Below are 15,321 nucleotides of genomic sequence, written 5' to 3' on the forward strand. Positions count from 1 at the left end.
GCACTTTTCATTGTTTTCACTCCGTGGTCTCAATCTTTGTGTAGAAGACGCTTTAGTGCTGTAATTAAGGGAATAACAGATGCATCAGATGAGCTGAGCTGGAGTGTAAACACCCCGAAAGGTAAGCTATAACACTGATAGGCTAGCACCGGCATCAGTTCTCGATGAAGCCCAGATAGCGTTTGGCAAAACGGAGCTGTACGTGTAGTGATGTTCTCTATCTGTGTGTGTGTGTGTGTGAGTGTGTGCTTGTGACGTGTGCACATCTTTGTATTGTTGGATTGCTGTATTGTACTTAAAATGCTGTAGATGAAATATTACATTAAATATTACATTAAATTTTATATTTGTTCAGACATAAACATCTTGATAGATTTACATGATACAGTTACACAATCTCAATCAAATTTATCTCACAACAAAAAAGACATTGACAATCCACGGGGAAATGAGAAGAAAGGCAGGAAAAGCATATTGGTGCTACTCGTCCAGCAGAGGAGGAGGAGAGAGCTTCAGCTGCAAACTCTCTGTTCCTGGTCGGGCTGCAATTAGAAGCCCCGTCCTCTCATTGCTATGGCAGTGGATGAGTTCTGAAAGGATGGACAACTGGAGAGAAAAGAAATTGTTAGATAAAGTTATTTCTGTTATTTCATTTTACAAACCTTATTCAACAATGTTGCATGAATTTGATGAAATGTCAAACATTCTCCAGTGGGTTTTAAAAGAGTGACATTCTCTACATTATAATTTACAAAAAAAAAGTAGAACTTAAAGGACAGGATAAACATTTTACAGTTTTTGAATCGATGGGTACGTGATCACCCAAGTATGTTCCCGTTTAGGGTTAGGTAAGAATCTAGCAACTGATGACGTCACCAAAAAATGTCTGTCAAAACATGTATGTAGGATCAGGCACTCAGATCTGATCTAGAACATTGAACAAGTTCAGATGTGTATATCTCAGCAACAGATCAGGATGAATTGTGTCATGTCATGTAAGATGGTAATAGTTATAAGCAGGTAAATTTCTATACAGATCCAGAAAGTTCTTCTGGATCCAGTGGATCAATATGTAAAAGTTCCAGGTGCTGATATGTAATACTCAGGTTTTGCCTTTAGCTTAAGCCTTGGTAGAGTTTTTTTATTTAATTTTTTTTATTTAACCTTTATTTAACCAGATAAAAGACCCATTGAGATCAAGATCTCTTTCACAAGGGTGACCTGGCCAAGAAAGGCAGCAGCACACATCAAAAAGTTAAATAAGAAGCAGGAAATGCAACATTTACAAAACAAAACATTGAAATATAAAATTGCAACTAGATAAACATAAAGTGCAGTTGTGATCACAGTAACGATTTAAAAAACATAGGCACTGTTCAAAGGTCTTTGCTATAATGAGACACAGTGTTCATACCCTGGACGGTCCTCGGTATAAAGAGCGCAGCTGATCCCAGGACTGTTCCTGCTGAGGGTCCAGTGACGCTTCAACAAAAAACTGCGGCACAGCAAAAAGAACCACAAGAAATACAAAGTATAAAAATTAAATCAGGGGGAAAAAATACATTCTCACACAACCAAACTGCATCCAGACCTTCTTAGGCAATGTGATTATATCTGATACAAAACTACATTATTATGTCTACACATGCACAACATATTAAGAAATTAAGGTGATAAAAACCATTTCCTGTGGTTTGGTTTTGACTTTAAAAAGGCACAGAGAAAAAGATCATGGTTTCTTCAATGTGTCGGGTCGGGCTCGGACATAACGTGCACGGACTTGGGTCGGGTTGGACTTGATTTTTTGGGCCCGATCTAAGCTCTAATGCACTTAAATTAGGTGGAAACATTTTTGGAAATAAATCATCAAGGATAATTTAAATTCATTATAATTATTTACCAATAAATATTTCCAAAAATGACTTAAAGTAAAAAGAATGAGATGATGAGATCAACGTTTACCTTCTTCCTGTGAGCCTCTGCTCCTGCATCATGATGCATGGACGTGACGCGATTCTGAAACACACAGACAAGAGGACAGAAGGGCAGCGTCAGGTCACTCAGTTTCTGCAGAATTATGCATTTGGAAAACACTAATGGATGCCACATCCTCCATCTTGTCATATTAAAACATGTTTGCTGAAAAGCAAAATGAAAAAGAAAATGCATTTGTTGCCTGGTCGTTTTCTGGCATAAACTCTTGACTTTGTTGGGACCAGTAGTCCTCATCGAGACCAAAACCTGGTTTGGTGGAGGCCGAACCTCATTTTTGAGCTAAAGTTAGAGATAAGATGGAAACTGTTGTCATTTTCTCTGGCCCTTTGCCCAATGTGACCAGTGACGACATGTATAGCCGCGTGTTGTCATTCAATCATTGGCTGTCATGGTGGTGTCCAGAAAAAAAAATGATTGTGACTATTGACATAGTGACATGTCAATAGTCACATGACTATTGACATGTCACTATGTCAATAGTGACATGTCAATAAAATTACTAAAACCTCTGTAATTTTACTTGACCCCCATGGATATTTAAACTCCTACTGCATATTTTAAAGGTGATATTTACTTTAAAATGCAATATTTTTTTAATGTGAGAGAAGACACCATTTATGCTGTGTTCCATGTGTTACCTTTATTTTGATAATCCACCTGGAGCTTTGGTTGCATGAAGAAGATTACGTTAGTTTAAATGAGTCGAATCCAACCGCTCATGCTAACATATTCCCATATTCCCTAGACGCTCAGACCGAAAAATTTTAACACTAGATTATTAATCAATCCCAAACCCAAACTAGGTTATTTATCATTTGAAAGCCGTATTCTTAATGATCTCATCTTAATTGGGAAACACAAAAAACAATTCTTTAATTGAATTGTCAGGTTTAGGCATTAACTGATTATGGTCAGTACAGTGTCCCAACTGGCTTGCATTGACTTCCTACCAAGCCTTATCCCTAACCTCACCTAACCTTAACCAGAATTCAACTGTTAGCCTTACAAACTTTACCTGCTTGTTTTTATTTTGATGTTGTATCTGATTTTATAAATGTCTCTTTTCTATGCTTTTTAATGTTTTATGTAAAGCATTTTGAATTACCTTGTTGTTGAAATGTGCTATACAAATAATCTTGCCTTGCCTTAAACTCAACCAGCTCCTCAGAAATTAGGTTCTGCCTCATTACGACCAGGTTTTGGTCTCCATGAGGTCTACTGGTCCATATGCACATATATAAGGTCAATATTTACACCAGGAAAAGATCCTAAACTGGTGAGAAACACACACACACACACACCTGTGCCAAAGAAGTGCTGCGCCCTCGCTTGGTTTCAGTGGAGGACACTGTTTTTCCTCCGTGGCTGGATGAACACTTGTAGCAGCTCCATCTCTGCTGCTGCTGCTGCTGTCGCTCTGAGGAAAGACTCCACCCACAGTCCTTCTGCTGCAGGCACTGAACGTGGTACAGGTGACCACAGCTGACAACACACACACACAATTGCATTTGTAAATACTGTTAAGTCCAGTTGTTAGAAGAGCATGTTATTGTACAGACTGAGTTACTTTAAAGGTTGGCTTTATTTCTTTTTATGATTAACACATACATCACACACAGTAACCACATACTTTTTGAAGGCAGCAACTCGTGTCACCTCCACAGCCCACCCTCCAAAGAGTGGGTACCCCCCTGCGTCATTCCAACCCCTGACAAGTATCTGTCTGCCAGTCATTATGCATGTTTGGACATCTTTTAACATGTTTACCATGTCCTGACAGCACTGAATCATCACCCAAAACAAATAATCTAGGGTTAAAGGGCATTTGTATCCCTGCAATCTCACACAAAATCAATCAATCAAAAAAAAAAGTGCTTAATTTGAAGGCAGAGCCTTGATAACCCCTTAATCTCCTCAACAGTAATATCTGCATCTAGAAGATCCCTCTGCTCGTCTGTCAATTTAGGAAGCCCTAATAGTTCCATAAACTTATGAATGTCTTCCTCATTAGCGGAGATATTGAACTATATAACTTGATATAGAAATCTTTAAAAGCCAGATCATCGCCATGATCCGAAAAACCTTGGCCGCACCCACAGCAACTCCTGCAGTGGGCCCAAAGGATCAATCAGAAAAAGGAACCTTTGGTTCCCGTTTGGTGCACTTGGCATAATCTTGGCAGTACAATTTCCATCTATGTGAACCCCACAGTTTAGAAATTGGCCCTCTACTCCTGTTCTAGCCACAAAAGTTACCAAATCCACCGGAAACACATGCCTCAGCTACCCCTTCTCTATTGTTTGTTTCTTTCATTATCATTTCAGTACCATCATCCATTCTTGGTGCACGGTTTCCCTGTTTCCTGTGCCACTCCTAGTTCTATATATATGGCAAGTAACTTTCCTGCTTTATCCCCGGGCTCAAAATATGTTTGTATAGCCCTAAATAAATTAAATTCAACCTTTTGGGTTATTATATTATTATAACAATATTTTAACTTTGTCAGTTTTCTCATACCCACTTGCGTCATTCTTTGCTTCACCTCTGTTTCAGCTTGTTTAATAATATTTTCCAAGTCTAGCAACTCCTGTGTTCTAATTCTCTTATGATATGACGAGTTGGTTAATACAACCTCTTATCGCGGCCTTTAGGGCCTCCCACGCCACACCAACAGATGACACAGATTGCCAATTGATCTCCAGATAGTTCTTTAGTTCTTGCCTCAGCCACTCCACATTTACTGGGTCCTGTAGAAGTGACCAGTTCAAACGCCATCTGTAAAGACTTCCTCCTCTCGCTCTGTAATCCCTACCAGAGGCGTTCATGAGGCTCCAAATGTCTACCAAACCCAAGGATCTGCAAATCCTCTGCAATGTTAGAGCATAGTGTGTGCTTGTGTGTCTTAAATAAGCTTTTTGAGGAATAGGACCTGTTTTTAGGGTTAGAATTATGTTTAGGCTAAAGACCACATTATACTTATACAACTGCGTAACCACGGAGACCCCTTGAGCCCTCATAGTTCTCCGTTGTGGTGCCTGATCAGTAAGGCTCGCTTACGCGGGCTTAAGGGTTAGGTTTAGGCATTGAGATGTGATAAAGTTAGCTAGGGAATAGCTAGGGGCTAGGGAATGCATTATGTCTATAAGTGTCCACACAAATGATGCAAAACCAGCATGTGTGTGTGTGTGTGTTACCTGAACACAATGATCTCCTCAGCCGAGTCCTGCCTCCTCTTGTACTGCTGCAGGCAGATGTTACAGTGATCTTGGCGAGGGTGGAGTCCCCTCGTGACAGCAGCACGTAGGTGAGCAAGGGACCAGTGGAGGTCATGGTTCAACAGACTGGTGGTTGTTTCGAGTAAAGTCTAAAACGGAAAAGACAGTGTTATCAAAAGACAATTAACTTCTAAACTATATATTGACAGATTGTCCTTTTAAAGCCTTGTTGTAACCAGGCTTCATAAGAAATAAAAAAATTGCCCTGTTCTCTGCTGCTTTTACATCATCTTAATCTAAACCTAACAATTTCTTCTTGTATAGGTCCGCGTTTTATAGTTTAGATGTTTCATACATGGGCACCCACTTTTAAATGATGGCAAACTATCATGACCCAAATCACAAAAACAAACTTTTTTTCTGCTGTCTGGGCTGTTTGACATCTTCCAAAACTTCTTTGATTTTTGTCTTTAAAGAACAGCAGATTTGTCATTTTGTTCAATTTAACCCATTTATTTTGGGTTAGCATCAGACATTAAAGAAAGCATTGGGTTAGCATCAGACTGATATCAGTATCAGATAAGTCCATCGCTGTCATTCAAACGCACTTACCTGGCATTTGCAGTTTAACATGGCATATCGTGGCACGTGTTATCATGCGGCATAAGTTTGTGACGTCCAAGCTTTGGAACCCTGTAAATAACATGCTTAAAATGTCCAACGTGTTGCAGATACGGCTGTGAACAAGTCGCTAAATTGCTCTCGTCAGGATTTCTATTGTAATTTGGTGGAGGATAGTTTGCCATCTTTAAAAAGTGGGTCACCATATAGTTAGTTTTTAAAACACTGATGTAGAACATAAACTTGGCATAACCCTGTATTAAGATTATGAAGTTAAATGACAAGATGCATACACACACACACACAAACACTGTCATTTACCTGTTCATAGTTAAAAGTGTCCAGCATTCCCAGAATAAGGCCTTGGATTTCTGCCAGTTTTCCTTTCCCATAAACTGGGTCCTGACAGACAAAAAGATTGTGAGGACACTCATAGACGATGCATTTCCTTGACCCCTGCCCTAACCTTAACCTCATTCTAACCCGAAAATCAAGTCTTATTTACATCCATATCTGTAACACCTAAAATAATTTGAAATCTGTGAAATCTGAAATTATCGCTAAAACTAATTATAACTTCATTTTATGCATGTTATATAAAAAAATGTACACATACTGTAAATCTTAACAAAAACAATAGAAACACACAGTGTTTTTGCCAGCAAGAAGTAATAATACTAGCAAACATGCATACATGTAGTATTCGTTGGATGATGGCAGGCAGAGGAATGAAGCTGCTCATACAGTTGAGAACCTTCATGGTCAGCTCCTTCAGCACTGTGACAAAAACAACATCAACATTCATATTGATATCAATAGCTCAATCCACATCAGTGTATAAACAATACAAAGTTCCCACAAAATGAATCCAAAAATAGTACCAAATAGCATACAATATACAGTTATGTATTTCATTTGTATGTACATTCACCAATTATTTTTATTTTAGTGTCTTATATGTCTTACTTGTTCTTAGCCACTATTAACTATAACTATAGCATCTGGAAGAGTATGAAAAGGAGAAACTCCGCATCTGCTTTACACACCCTTAAAAAAATACTCACATGATAACTTGTTCAAAGTAATGAAATATGTAATCCATTACTGGGGGAAAAAACAATTTCAATAATAGCAGACTAATTTAACGTGACTCCTATGACAGAAAAGCTTCTAATTTAGTTTTTAGCCCATTGAGAATTCTAATCAAAGTGGAGAGAGTTAAGCTAAATTGCTTGTACAGAACCCTTAAGAACAAATCTTTTTTAAATCATTATGTTGTAATTAAAGAAGCAGCACAAAACAGATAAAAGATACATGTGATCATCACACAAACAACACTGTGGCAACAACGCTGGCAGAATTTATGTGTAGTAAATGGAATGGAAAATTGTGTATGTGTGTCAGAGTCGCAGTTAGTTTATTTGCCATTTGGGGAAGAACACCAAGCATCAAATTCAACAATTCAATTAAACAGTGTTTTTTTATATTTTTAATGCAAATGTTATTGTTGCAAGTGTGTGTGTGTGTGTGTCTGCGTGTTTTCACCTTCAGAGGTTTGTTTGGCATTGGACCCTTTTATTTGTTTCTGAGAATCCATCATGGCCTCCAGAAGAGGGAACCACAGAACCTGAGACACAAAAAAACACAAAGAGTTGGCAGACGGCAAACGACGTTGGTTGTAAACGTCGAACAGATGATCCAGCTTAGCTCCAATGTTCTTTCCTGTAGTTCACACAGACCTGTATATTCTGGGGTTGCACCAATACCAATACAGTATCAGGTCTGATGCTGCCATTGTGTATTTGTATTCATAAAACTACTCCAATACTGCAGCACCTGATAATACTTTTATGTATCTTCAAGTGAGCTGCGCTCACGTTCGAGCTGAGCTCAAGTGTCAACGGCAATAAGCAAATTGTTTGCAAGGTCAGCAGTTTGGAATACTTTAACATATGCACTGAGGACAAAAGTAGAGCAGACTGTACACTGTGCTCTGCTAGACTGTCGAGAGGAGGAGGAGAAAAGTAGCTTCTTCAACACAAGTCAAGTTGCTGTAAAGGTATTATCAAGTACTCAATAAGCAATGGCACTTTTACTCAGCCAGACAAAATGGTGCATCACTACCAAATAAAGAAGTGATGTGTGAGTGTAAGAGTAGGTAGACTATCCACGGTGCTTTGAAAGTCAAAAATCCGCCAAAAAACAAATTGGACCCAAAACCATAAAGACATGAACATATTCGGACAGACACTACCTCTCGTTGTTGCTCATATAAGCTGTGGGAGCTTCGCTGACACAGGGAGATGATGTCATTCAGTGACTCCTTTACTCTGGTCAGTGTGGAATCACCACCATCATCATCCTGCCTCCTGTCTCCTCCTCCTCCTCCATTAGTGTCCTGCTCTGCAGTGAGGAAACACAGTCTGTCCTTCAGCGTCTGCAGAAAAAGCAAAACAGCTACATTAGAAAGCAATGAACGCACAGCTGCTGTTCATCTATCTATACTCTATGTAGGGACAGTTTGACTTACTGGCCCTGAAAATGAAGCAAGCTCCTAGTCCATTGTCAGTATGTGACATCATTGGAATTAACAATTAGGTGAACACAATATAACAATAATAACTTTATATTTTTAGCACCTTTTAAAAAAAGTTCACAATGTACTTTCACAGTACAGGATAATGAAAGCCAAACAAGCAAGACAAGAAACAACGATAATAACAAGACACAGAATCCTTAATTAATGGCAATAAAGGATTCAAATAAATAAAACCAAAGGGTCAGATAGTTAAGTAAAATAATGATAATAACAACAGGTTCAGAAAAGGTTAAAAAAAAAATGCCAATTTAAATCTAAAATGGTTTTAAGAAGTGGTTTAGAATAAGTAAATGATTCTTCGAGCCTTATCTCCTCAGGCAGGTTGTTCCAAATTGATTGATTGTGTGTGTAGTTTCTGTACCTCTAACAAGACAGTGAAGGCTCCATGAACATCTCCCTTCTTCTCCAGCAGGTAAGCTGTGGCCTCATTGTGGTGGTGTTTCTGTGTTACCTATAGACCGACGGACACAAGCAAGGAAAGTCAGAGCAGCACATTATTATTCACCTGTTAGGACCTTTTTCATATCATTTTGTTGGTTTGGTTAACAGGGATAATGCACATTAATAAAGATGCAATGCCTCCTGGATGATCAATCACAAGTGTTTGGCTTTAAGTTCAGGTGTGAATGCATACAAATGTGTCATGTGTTTCCAGAATCAATCAAAAAAAGACACATTGAGTAGGGAACATTATTATTGGAGAATGGGTCATTTTCCTTTCATCATCCTCTATAACCATGGTTCCCAACCTGGGGTCAAAGCCTCCCTCAGGTTATATTTGTGCATATTCCATTTAGAAAATTCCAATCACACACTATAATCAGAACACGGAATCACCCAAATGAAAAAACATTTTTTAGTCCTTCTAATGTATTCAACTCTGTGACCTCTGAACTTCTGTGAGCATTATTGCATAAGCAAGTATCATCAGGTCAGTTAGTGGCTATACCTGATCGAGTTCCTGTTGTCAGCATAAGTAAGGCCCCTACTCAAATGTGCATTTTTATTTATATAATGATGACGATTTGGATTCTCCAACTTTGTATTCTTGCTCATATAGAATAGAGATATTTGAAACAAAGAGTAGCAGACTGTACTTGTATAGCCTCCTCCAGTCTGTAGTGCTGGGACGTCTGGAGGAAGCTCAAGAGTTGCTCGGGTGCAAAGCGGCAAAGTAGGTCCAGCTGGAGCTCATGGAGGTCGCGTTCCTGAGGCAGGTCAGTCTGTGAGTGATGACCCTCCCTGAGAGACAGATCAGACAGGAGGTGAGGAAAAGGAAAGGCTGTACATTCAAAGTGAATAGTGTCACATTAGTGTCACACACCTCATTTTTTAACACAGTGAGGGATTTCCACTGCTGTTTTACATTTTGTTTGCCTTGGTTTGATTTAATGTGCTTTTAAATATGTCTACAGTCAATTAATGTCAGGACTCTTCAACTTGTTTCAAAATAAAAGCCTTGTTGAAATAAATAAATGGATTGAGGAAACTGAAAAACTTTAACTCTGAAATGGTTACACATTCAAGAGAATGGGAATCAAATCTGAAGTCAAAGATCACTCATTCAGTTTTTTATTCTCCACACCATGAGCTGGTATGGGCTGACATAGGGCAAAATGTGTAGTACACCATGGACAGGTCACCAGTCAATCACAAGGCAAACACACATGTTATGGACAACTCTCACTTTCATACCTACAGTTAATTTAGAGTTAAACCTCTGCAGGATTTGGACTGTGGGAGGAAACATGCACAGATGGGAAGAACATGCCAACTCCACACAGGAACCAGTGACCAGTGCTAGGGTTAGAGTTATCAAAACACTGTGACTGCTCTAATCTGAAAATATACAGTATGTGCCTGAATAAAAAGCAAGACATTCTGTGATGCTGCGCATTCATTCCAGTGTGGCCTTGGCATTAGACAAAATGCACACTGTACCTGGGCTCCAAGAGGCAGCTGAGGAATTTGAAAATGAGCTCATCATCCTACGGGAGAGAGATAGAGCGAGAGAGCGAGAGAGAGAGAGAGAGCGAGAGAGCGAGAGAGAGAGAGAGAGAGACATTAGACTTTACTTTATTGCCCTTTGCACAACAGCCATTTTGACAGGTCACAGTGAGAAAAACACTGTGTAACTCATTAAATGATTGATGGTTGATGCATGCTGATTCTCAGTCACATGGTCCTGACAGAGATGGTTTAATGTGATCAGTAAAACATATGCTTTACCTGCCATAGCATGACAACATGACTGCTGGAAAAAAGAACCAATTAAAGCGTGCATGTGTGGTGTCTTGAGAATGTGACATATTCCCAGATTTAGGAAATAAAGCAGGTTTCCACAGAACTTCACAAATCAGGTTGTTCAGTGTTTATTGTGAGCCTTACAGCTAGGTTCACTAACCAGCAAGCTAATTTGATCCATTTGATACATATACATTATGCCACAGAAGTCATTCTATGTCATTCACGTGCTTTATGGAAATAAAAATCACACAGAAAAATAACAAAGGTAAAGAAATAAAAAAACACAACAAAAAGATATATATATATAACACATTCAAAAGAATAAAAAACTAGAGGGGTGATAGTCGACGACTACAAATGCTCCGCGCTGAGTCCATGCGCCCACATTTTTATGCAAATTTTAAAGCAAAATTTGCATAGGCAATGAAGGCCACTTTGGACATGTGGTGTGCAGCTGTGACCTTGGAAAGTAGGTTCAGGTCACCGATCTTCAAACTTGTTGAAGATACTTGTAAGATGCATCCACAGTGCCAGTTTGGCAGCAATACAATAAATATTTGTCAAGTTATCGGGTTGACAAGGTTGAAAAGTGCCGGTTTTTGGCTATTTTTCAAGTTTCAAGTGCAGCTGTGACCTTGAAATGTAGGTCAAGGTCACCCATCTTCGAAAAGTGACATTTTCATGCCATGGGACCTTTAAAGGAGCCAATGCACATTATTAAGAGTTAGGTTATGTAAACTTAAAATTCCACACGTTCTGCCAGGGTATGTACATTTGTGAATAAACCTGTAACTCCTGAAAACATTCATAGTGAGTGTGAGGCTCGTGTTTCAGTACAAAGGAACTGAAAAGAGAGTCACCGTACACATCAATAACATAGATGTACTCTTTTTTTTTTACTTTACTTTTTTCACAATTTTCATATTATGAATGCTGGAAACAATAGGTGGTTTTTAGACAACTTGAAAAATATTAATTATGACTCGACATCCTTCAGAAATACACAAATAAGACCAGAAGTGGAAGTGAGGTTATTGATAGAAAGCACTGAAGGACAAACAATGGTTCAGTGTTTAGTCCTGGAGCTTAAGTTTTTGTTTTTCTGATTCTCTTATTCTGAAGAATGAAGTTAACTGAGTTTATGCACAAACTTAAAGATTGGAGGAGGTGTATCATGTGTCGCCATCTCATCTTCCTGTACAGGAGCACGCTGGAAATATGTTACTACATGACCTTTGTGTGTTCATCCTTGACATCTTAATATTTTGTGATGCAGTGCTATAATTGTGTTTATATACAGTATATTTTATTATACGTTCAATAAATCAAATCAAAAAAATACTATTTCTGCTAAGTCACCATTAGGCTAAAATGAATAAACTTGATGTGCTGATTACTTGGTTGTTGAGTATTTCAGTACAACAGTTGCAAAGTCATCTGTGTTCATAATGTCACCACATAAGAAAAAGATCTTTGTATTTGATCATAAACTTACCTCAAGCTGAGAGATGATCTGCTGCACCTCCCCAGTGAGGTGAAACAACACTATATCAGCTGATTTGCTGGGGTCAAGGGTCACCAGCTCCTGGGAGCATCATGTTGGAAAGCAAACATTATCACATATAGACTAATGTCATCATTAAAATATACAACAGATGATTACTGAAAAGGCTAATTAATGAGTTTGTTCACTTAACAGCAAGGCAAGCATGTGAGGATTTGCTGTGCTTGAAAAAATGTGTAACTAAAAAGATCATACACACAAGTCAGCCAATGTGATTTACAGAAATAAAATGCATCAGACAAAAACACATTGAAAGAATTTAAGAAAAAAATAAAATTACATTTGAAGAGAAACTTAAAAAAAAAATTTTTTAATATTGAATGTCAGTCATGACATTATATGAACAGAATTTATGAAAGAGCTATGGCTTTGTATATCTCCTACATTTGGACACCACCAGGCTTTTAGCTAGGATTATTTTAGAGGGCGTTCACCCGGGTCTATGAAATGGAGGAGAGACTCAGTGGAGGCAACAAACAGATTAATGGATTAATGGACTAAGATTGACGATGCAATAACTTAAGTATAGTTGAAAGAATTACTTGATTAATTGATTACTAAACTAATTGTCAACTATTTTGATAATGGAGTAATCAGTTTGAAGTTTTTTTTCAAGATTTCTGATTATTTCAGCTTCTTAACGAAGTGTTCAAGCAGTATGTTATGTTATGAGCTTATTATATTCTCCTGTATTTAGTCGTATCATGGTTCTAGCACTTGCTGGAGACCTGGCTTATGTCTGTGTGTGTACGTACGGACCTGAATGTGCCGCAGAACTTTGTCCTCGACTGCTTGCTTCTCCTCAGGACTGTAGCCGGGCATGGACAGCAGATTATGGATGTAGCTGAAGATCTCACCCTAACCACCACCAAAACCATACATACGTTAAATGCTTAATTTGAATACATTCAAACCAATCATCACATTTACAAGTGCACACATTTGGAGCCAATATATGTGGGTTTCATAAAAGCATTACCTTTCTGAGGGAGTCTCTCAGGTAGCAGTCAATGATCCTGTCATAGAGATGTCTCTTCTCATACAGATATTCACAGATCTGGTAGCTGCAGCAGGAGAAGCACAAAAGGAAATGAGCCTATGTTAAAGCTCAACTGTACAATTTCGATCACCCCATGTTTTTTTCTAAGTAATTACCAAAAGACGCTGTGATGTATGACCTAGTTTTCTCTCACACACGCACGCACAATAGTCTTTCTGTATTGTCCAATGATGGACGTGAATATGCAGGTTATTTATTATCTTTACCTTTATTGTATTCACTGCTGTGACACTGTAAATGTCCCCATTGTGGGACTAATGAAGGACTATCTTATCTTAGATTGCTGAAGAGTGGCTGAATGAGGGACATTTTCATATTTCCAACAGGAAAGTGAAGTCTGAGTCACTTTCTAAACTGCTCAACCAAAGTCCATGGAGAAAATCCACTGGTGTCTCCATCTGTAGGTTCATATGTGTTATTTTGAGACTTCAGGGTTTGAAAAGATCCTTTGAATTTACATGTGTTTATGTTTAAAAGTTACAAACTACAGCTTTTAAAAGCTACAGCTTTATACCTATGGAACACTGTCCCTATTACACCATTTTGTTATTTTTGAATTATTATAAAATAATAATGAGTGTCTTAAAATCTTTCTCAGTATCTGATAGTTTTATATTCATATATGACAGCATTTATAAAAGCATATCACCCATCATTTCTTGATATAGCATAGCTTTAGCAGCCCATCTTAAGTCAACAATATTTAAAGATTATGTTTGCTGCTTTATCTTGCTGTTATACCACCCTTTTCCCACTGGAGTCGGATGTTTGTGTTGCTTTGTAAACTGCTCCCTCTCTCCTGCACCATAGAGAAATCAGTGATTCATACAGGAGTGGTTGATCCACTGCTGCCTCCGTACATGAGTTAAAAAGTGTGTTTTTTTGGGACTTCAATGTTTACCCAAGTGATAGAAAACTTACCAAAGGAGGCAGGAATTAATGTAGGTATTATATGGACAGCACAGCCCTTCAGTGTAAAAGCATTTTGATTATCTACTCACAACTTGGCCTTCTCTGCCAAAGCCAACAGCCTTTCTTCATCAAACTGGACCACGCCACCAACATGCAGCAGCTCCAGCAGCACCTACCACATTTACATTAACATTTGAACATACAGTAGGGTCCAAAAGAGTGGAACTTTCCCAATCCAGTGAATGTACAATTTAACAACCTGCTGCCTCTCTGTGTGCCGGGAATCGTCATCAGGGCAACAGAGGAACTCCACAACCTGGAGGAGAGAGGTAGAGAAGACGAGGAGCTTGTTCTAATCAGTGATGCTGATATAATGACTGAGTAATTCTTAAAATGTCTCTGAAACACAATCAAATCACTTTGAATTCTATTTTAGCATTCCAGATAGGATACATATTTGAAATTAAAATGTGCATGTTAAAAAAAGATAGTTTGCAATTCTCATAAAATGACTCTTCGTTTCTTCCTGTGTGACCAAAAATGACTCTGTACTGCCTGTACCAACAGCAAGCCGTCGTTTAAATGACCCCCATGTCATCAGATTTAATGAAAAATGTGGCGTGAAATTTACCTGATCGAAGAGCTTCCTGTTCACAAATAGCGTGTTGTCTGGCTTGGCCAGTTGTCGAGCCAAAAAAGTAAATAGCCCGCCCACCTGGGAGGGAGTAAAATCTGGGTTGTCGACCATCACCTAGGTGACCAGGAGGTCATGTCAGTGATCCAAGCAGAGGAGAAGACACACAGGAAAATAACAAAGGTCACTACCAGGATGACACAAGCTGCTGTCTCACTGCATGACTGGACTTGGAAATTTGTGAAACTTCAAAATAAATACTTAATACTTTGTGATGAATACCAGTTAAGAGTAAAGCAAGAGATCTAACTAAGAGATCTATTTTTGTGATTTTACCTGAAGTAAGATGTCCACAATTCTCTGCTGGTACTCAAGGGCCTGCTTGTCATTCTTAAAGTCCTCAAATGTCTACAATGAAGAGGTTGACAAATGACAGAAAAGCAGAAATTACCGTTATTCACGAAAGAGAATAAA

The 15,321-nt window shown here is 38.5% G+C and overlaps 1 protein-coding gene across 1 annotated transcript in view; it reads right to left on the reverse strand.

Moving 5' to 3' along the window:
• Positions 1 to 444: 444 nt before the first annotated feature.
• The window catches only part of vps8 (VPS8 subunit of CORVET complex), a 38,188-nt gene continuing 23,311 nt past the window's right edge, over positions 445 to 15,321 (reverse strand). Inside the window, exons 27-45 of the mRNA XM_083897642.1 lie at positions 15,184 to 15,255; positions 14,845 to 14,964; positions 14,473 to 14,529; positions 14,303 to 14,385; positions 13,221 to 13,305; positions 13,001 to 13,099; positions 12,173 to 12,262; positions 10,372 to 10,418; positions 9,528 to 9,672; positions 8,792 to 8,881; positions 8,086 to 8,268; positions 7,377 to 7,458; positions 6,526 to 6,608; positions 6,153 to 6,233; positions 5,190 to 5,359; positions 3,297 to 3,477; positions 1,963 to 2,016; positions 1,415 to 1,495; positions 445 to 606 (exon numbers count right to left, since the gene is read on the reverse strand). Coding sequence (XP_083753768.1) covers positions 481 to 606; positions 1,415 to 1,495; positions 1,963 to 2,016; positions 3,297 to 3,477; positions 5,190 to 5,359; positions 6,153 to 6,233; positions 6,526 to 6,608; positions 7,377 to 7,458; positions 8,086 to 8,268; positions 8,792 to 8,881; positions 9,528 to 9,672; positions 10,372 to 10,418; positions 12,173 to 12,262; positions 13,001 to 13,099; positions 13,221 to 13,305; positions 14,303 to 14,385; positions 14,473 to 14,529; positions 14,845 to 14,964; positions 15,184 to 15,255 — 1,929 coding nt within the window. The 3' untranslated portion in view covers positions 445 to 480. The remainder of the gene's footprint in view (positions 607 to 1,414; positions 1,496 to 1,962; positions 2,017 to 3,296; positions 3,478 to 5,189; positions 5,360 to 6,152; positions 6,234 to 6,525; positions 6,609 to 7,376; positions 7,459 to 8,085; positions 8,269 to 8,791; positions 8,882 to 9,527; positions 9,673 to 10,371; positions 10,419 to 12,172; positions 12,263 to 13,000; positions 13,100 to 13,220; positions 13,306 to 14,302; positions 14,386 to 14,472; positions 14,530 to 14,844; positions 14,965 to 15,183; positions 15,256 to 15,321) is intronic.

This window comes from Microchirus variegatus (genome assembly GCF_963457635.1).
Source record: "Microchirus variegatus genome assembly, chromosome: 11".
In the NCBI taxonomy this organism is placed as follows: Eukaryota; Metazoa; Chordata; class Actinopteri; order Pleuronectiformes; family Soleidae; genus Microchirus; species Microchirus variegatus.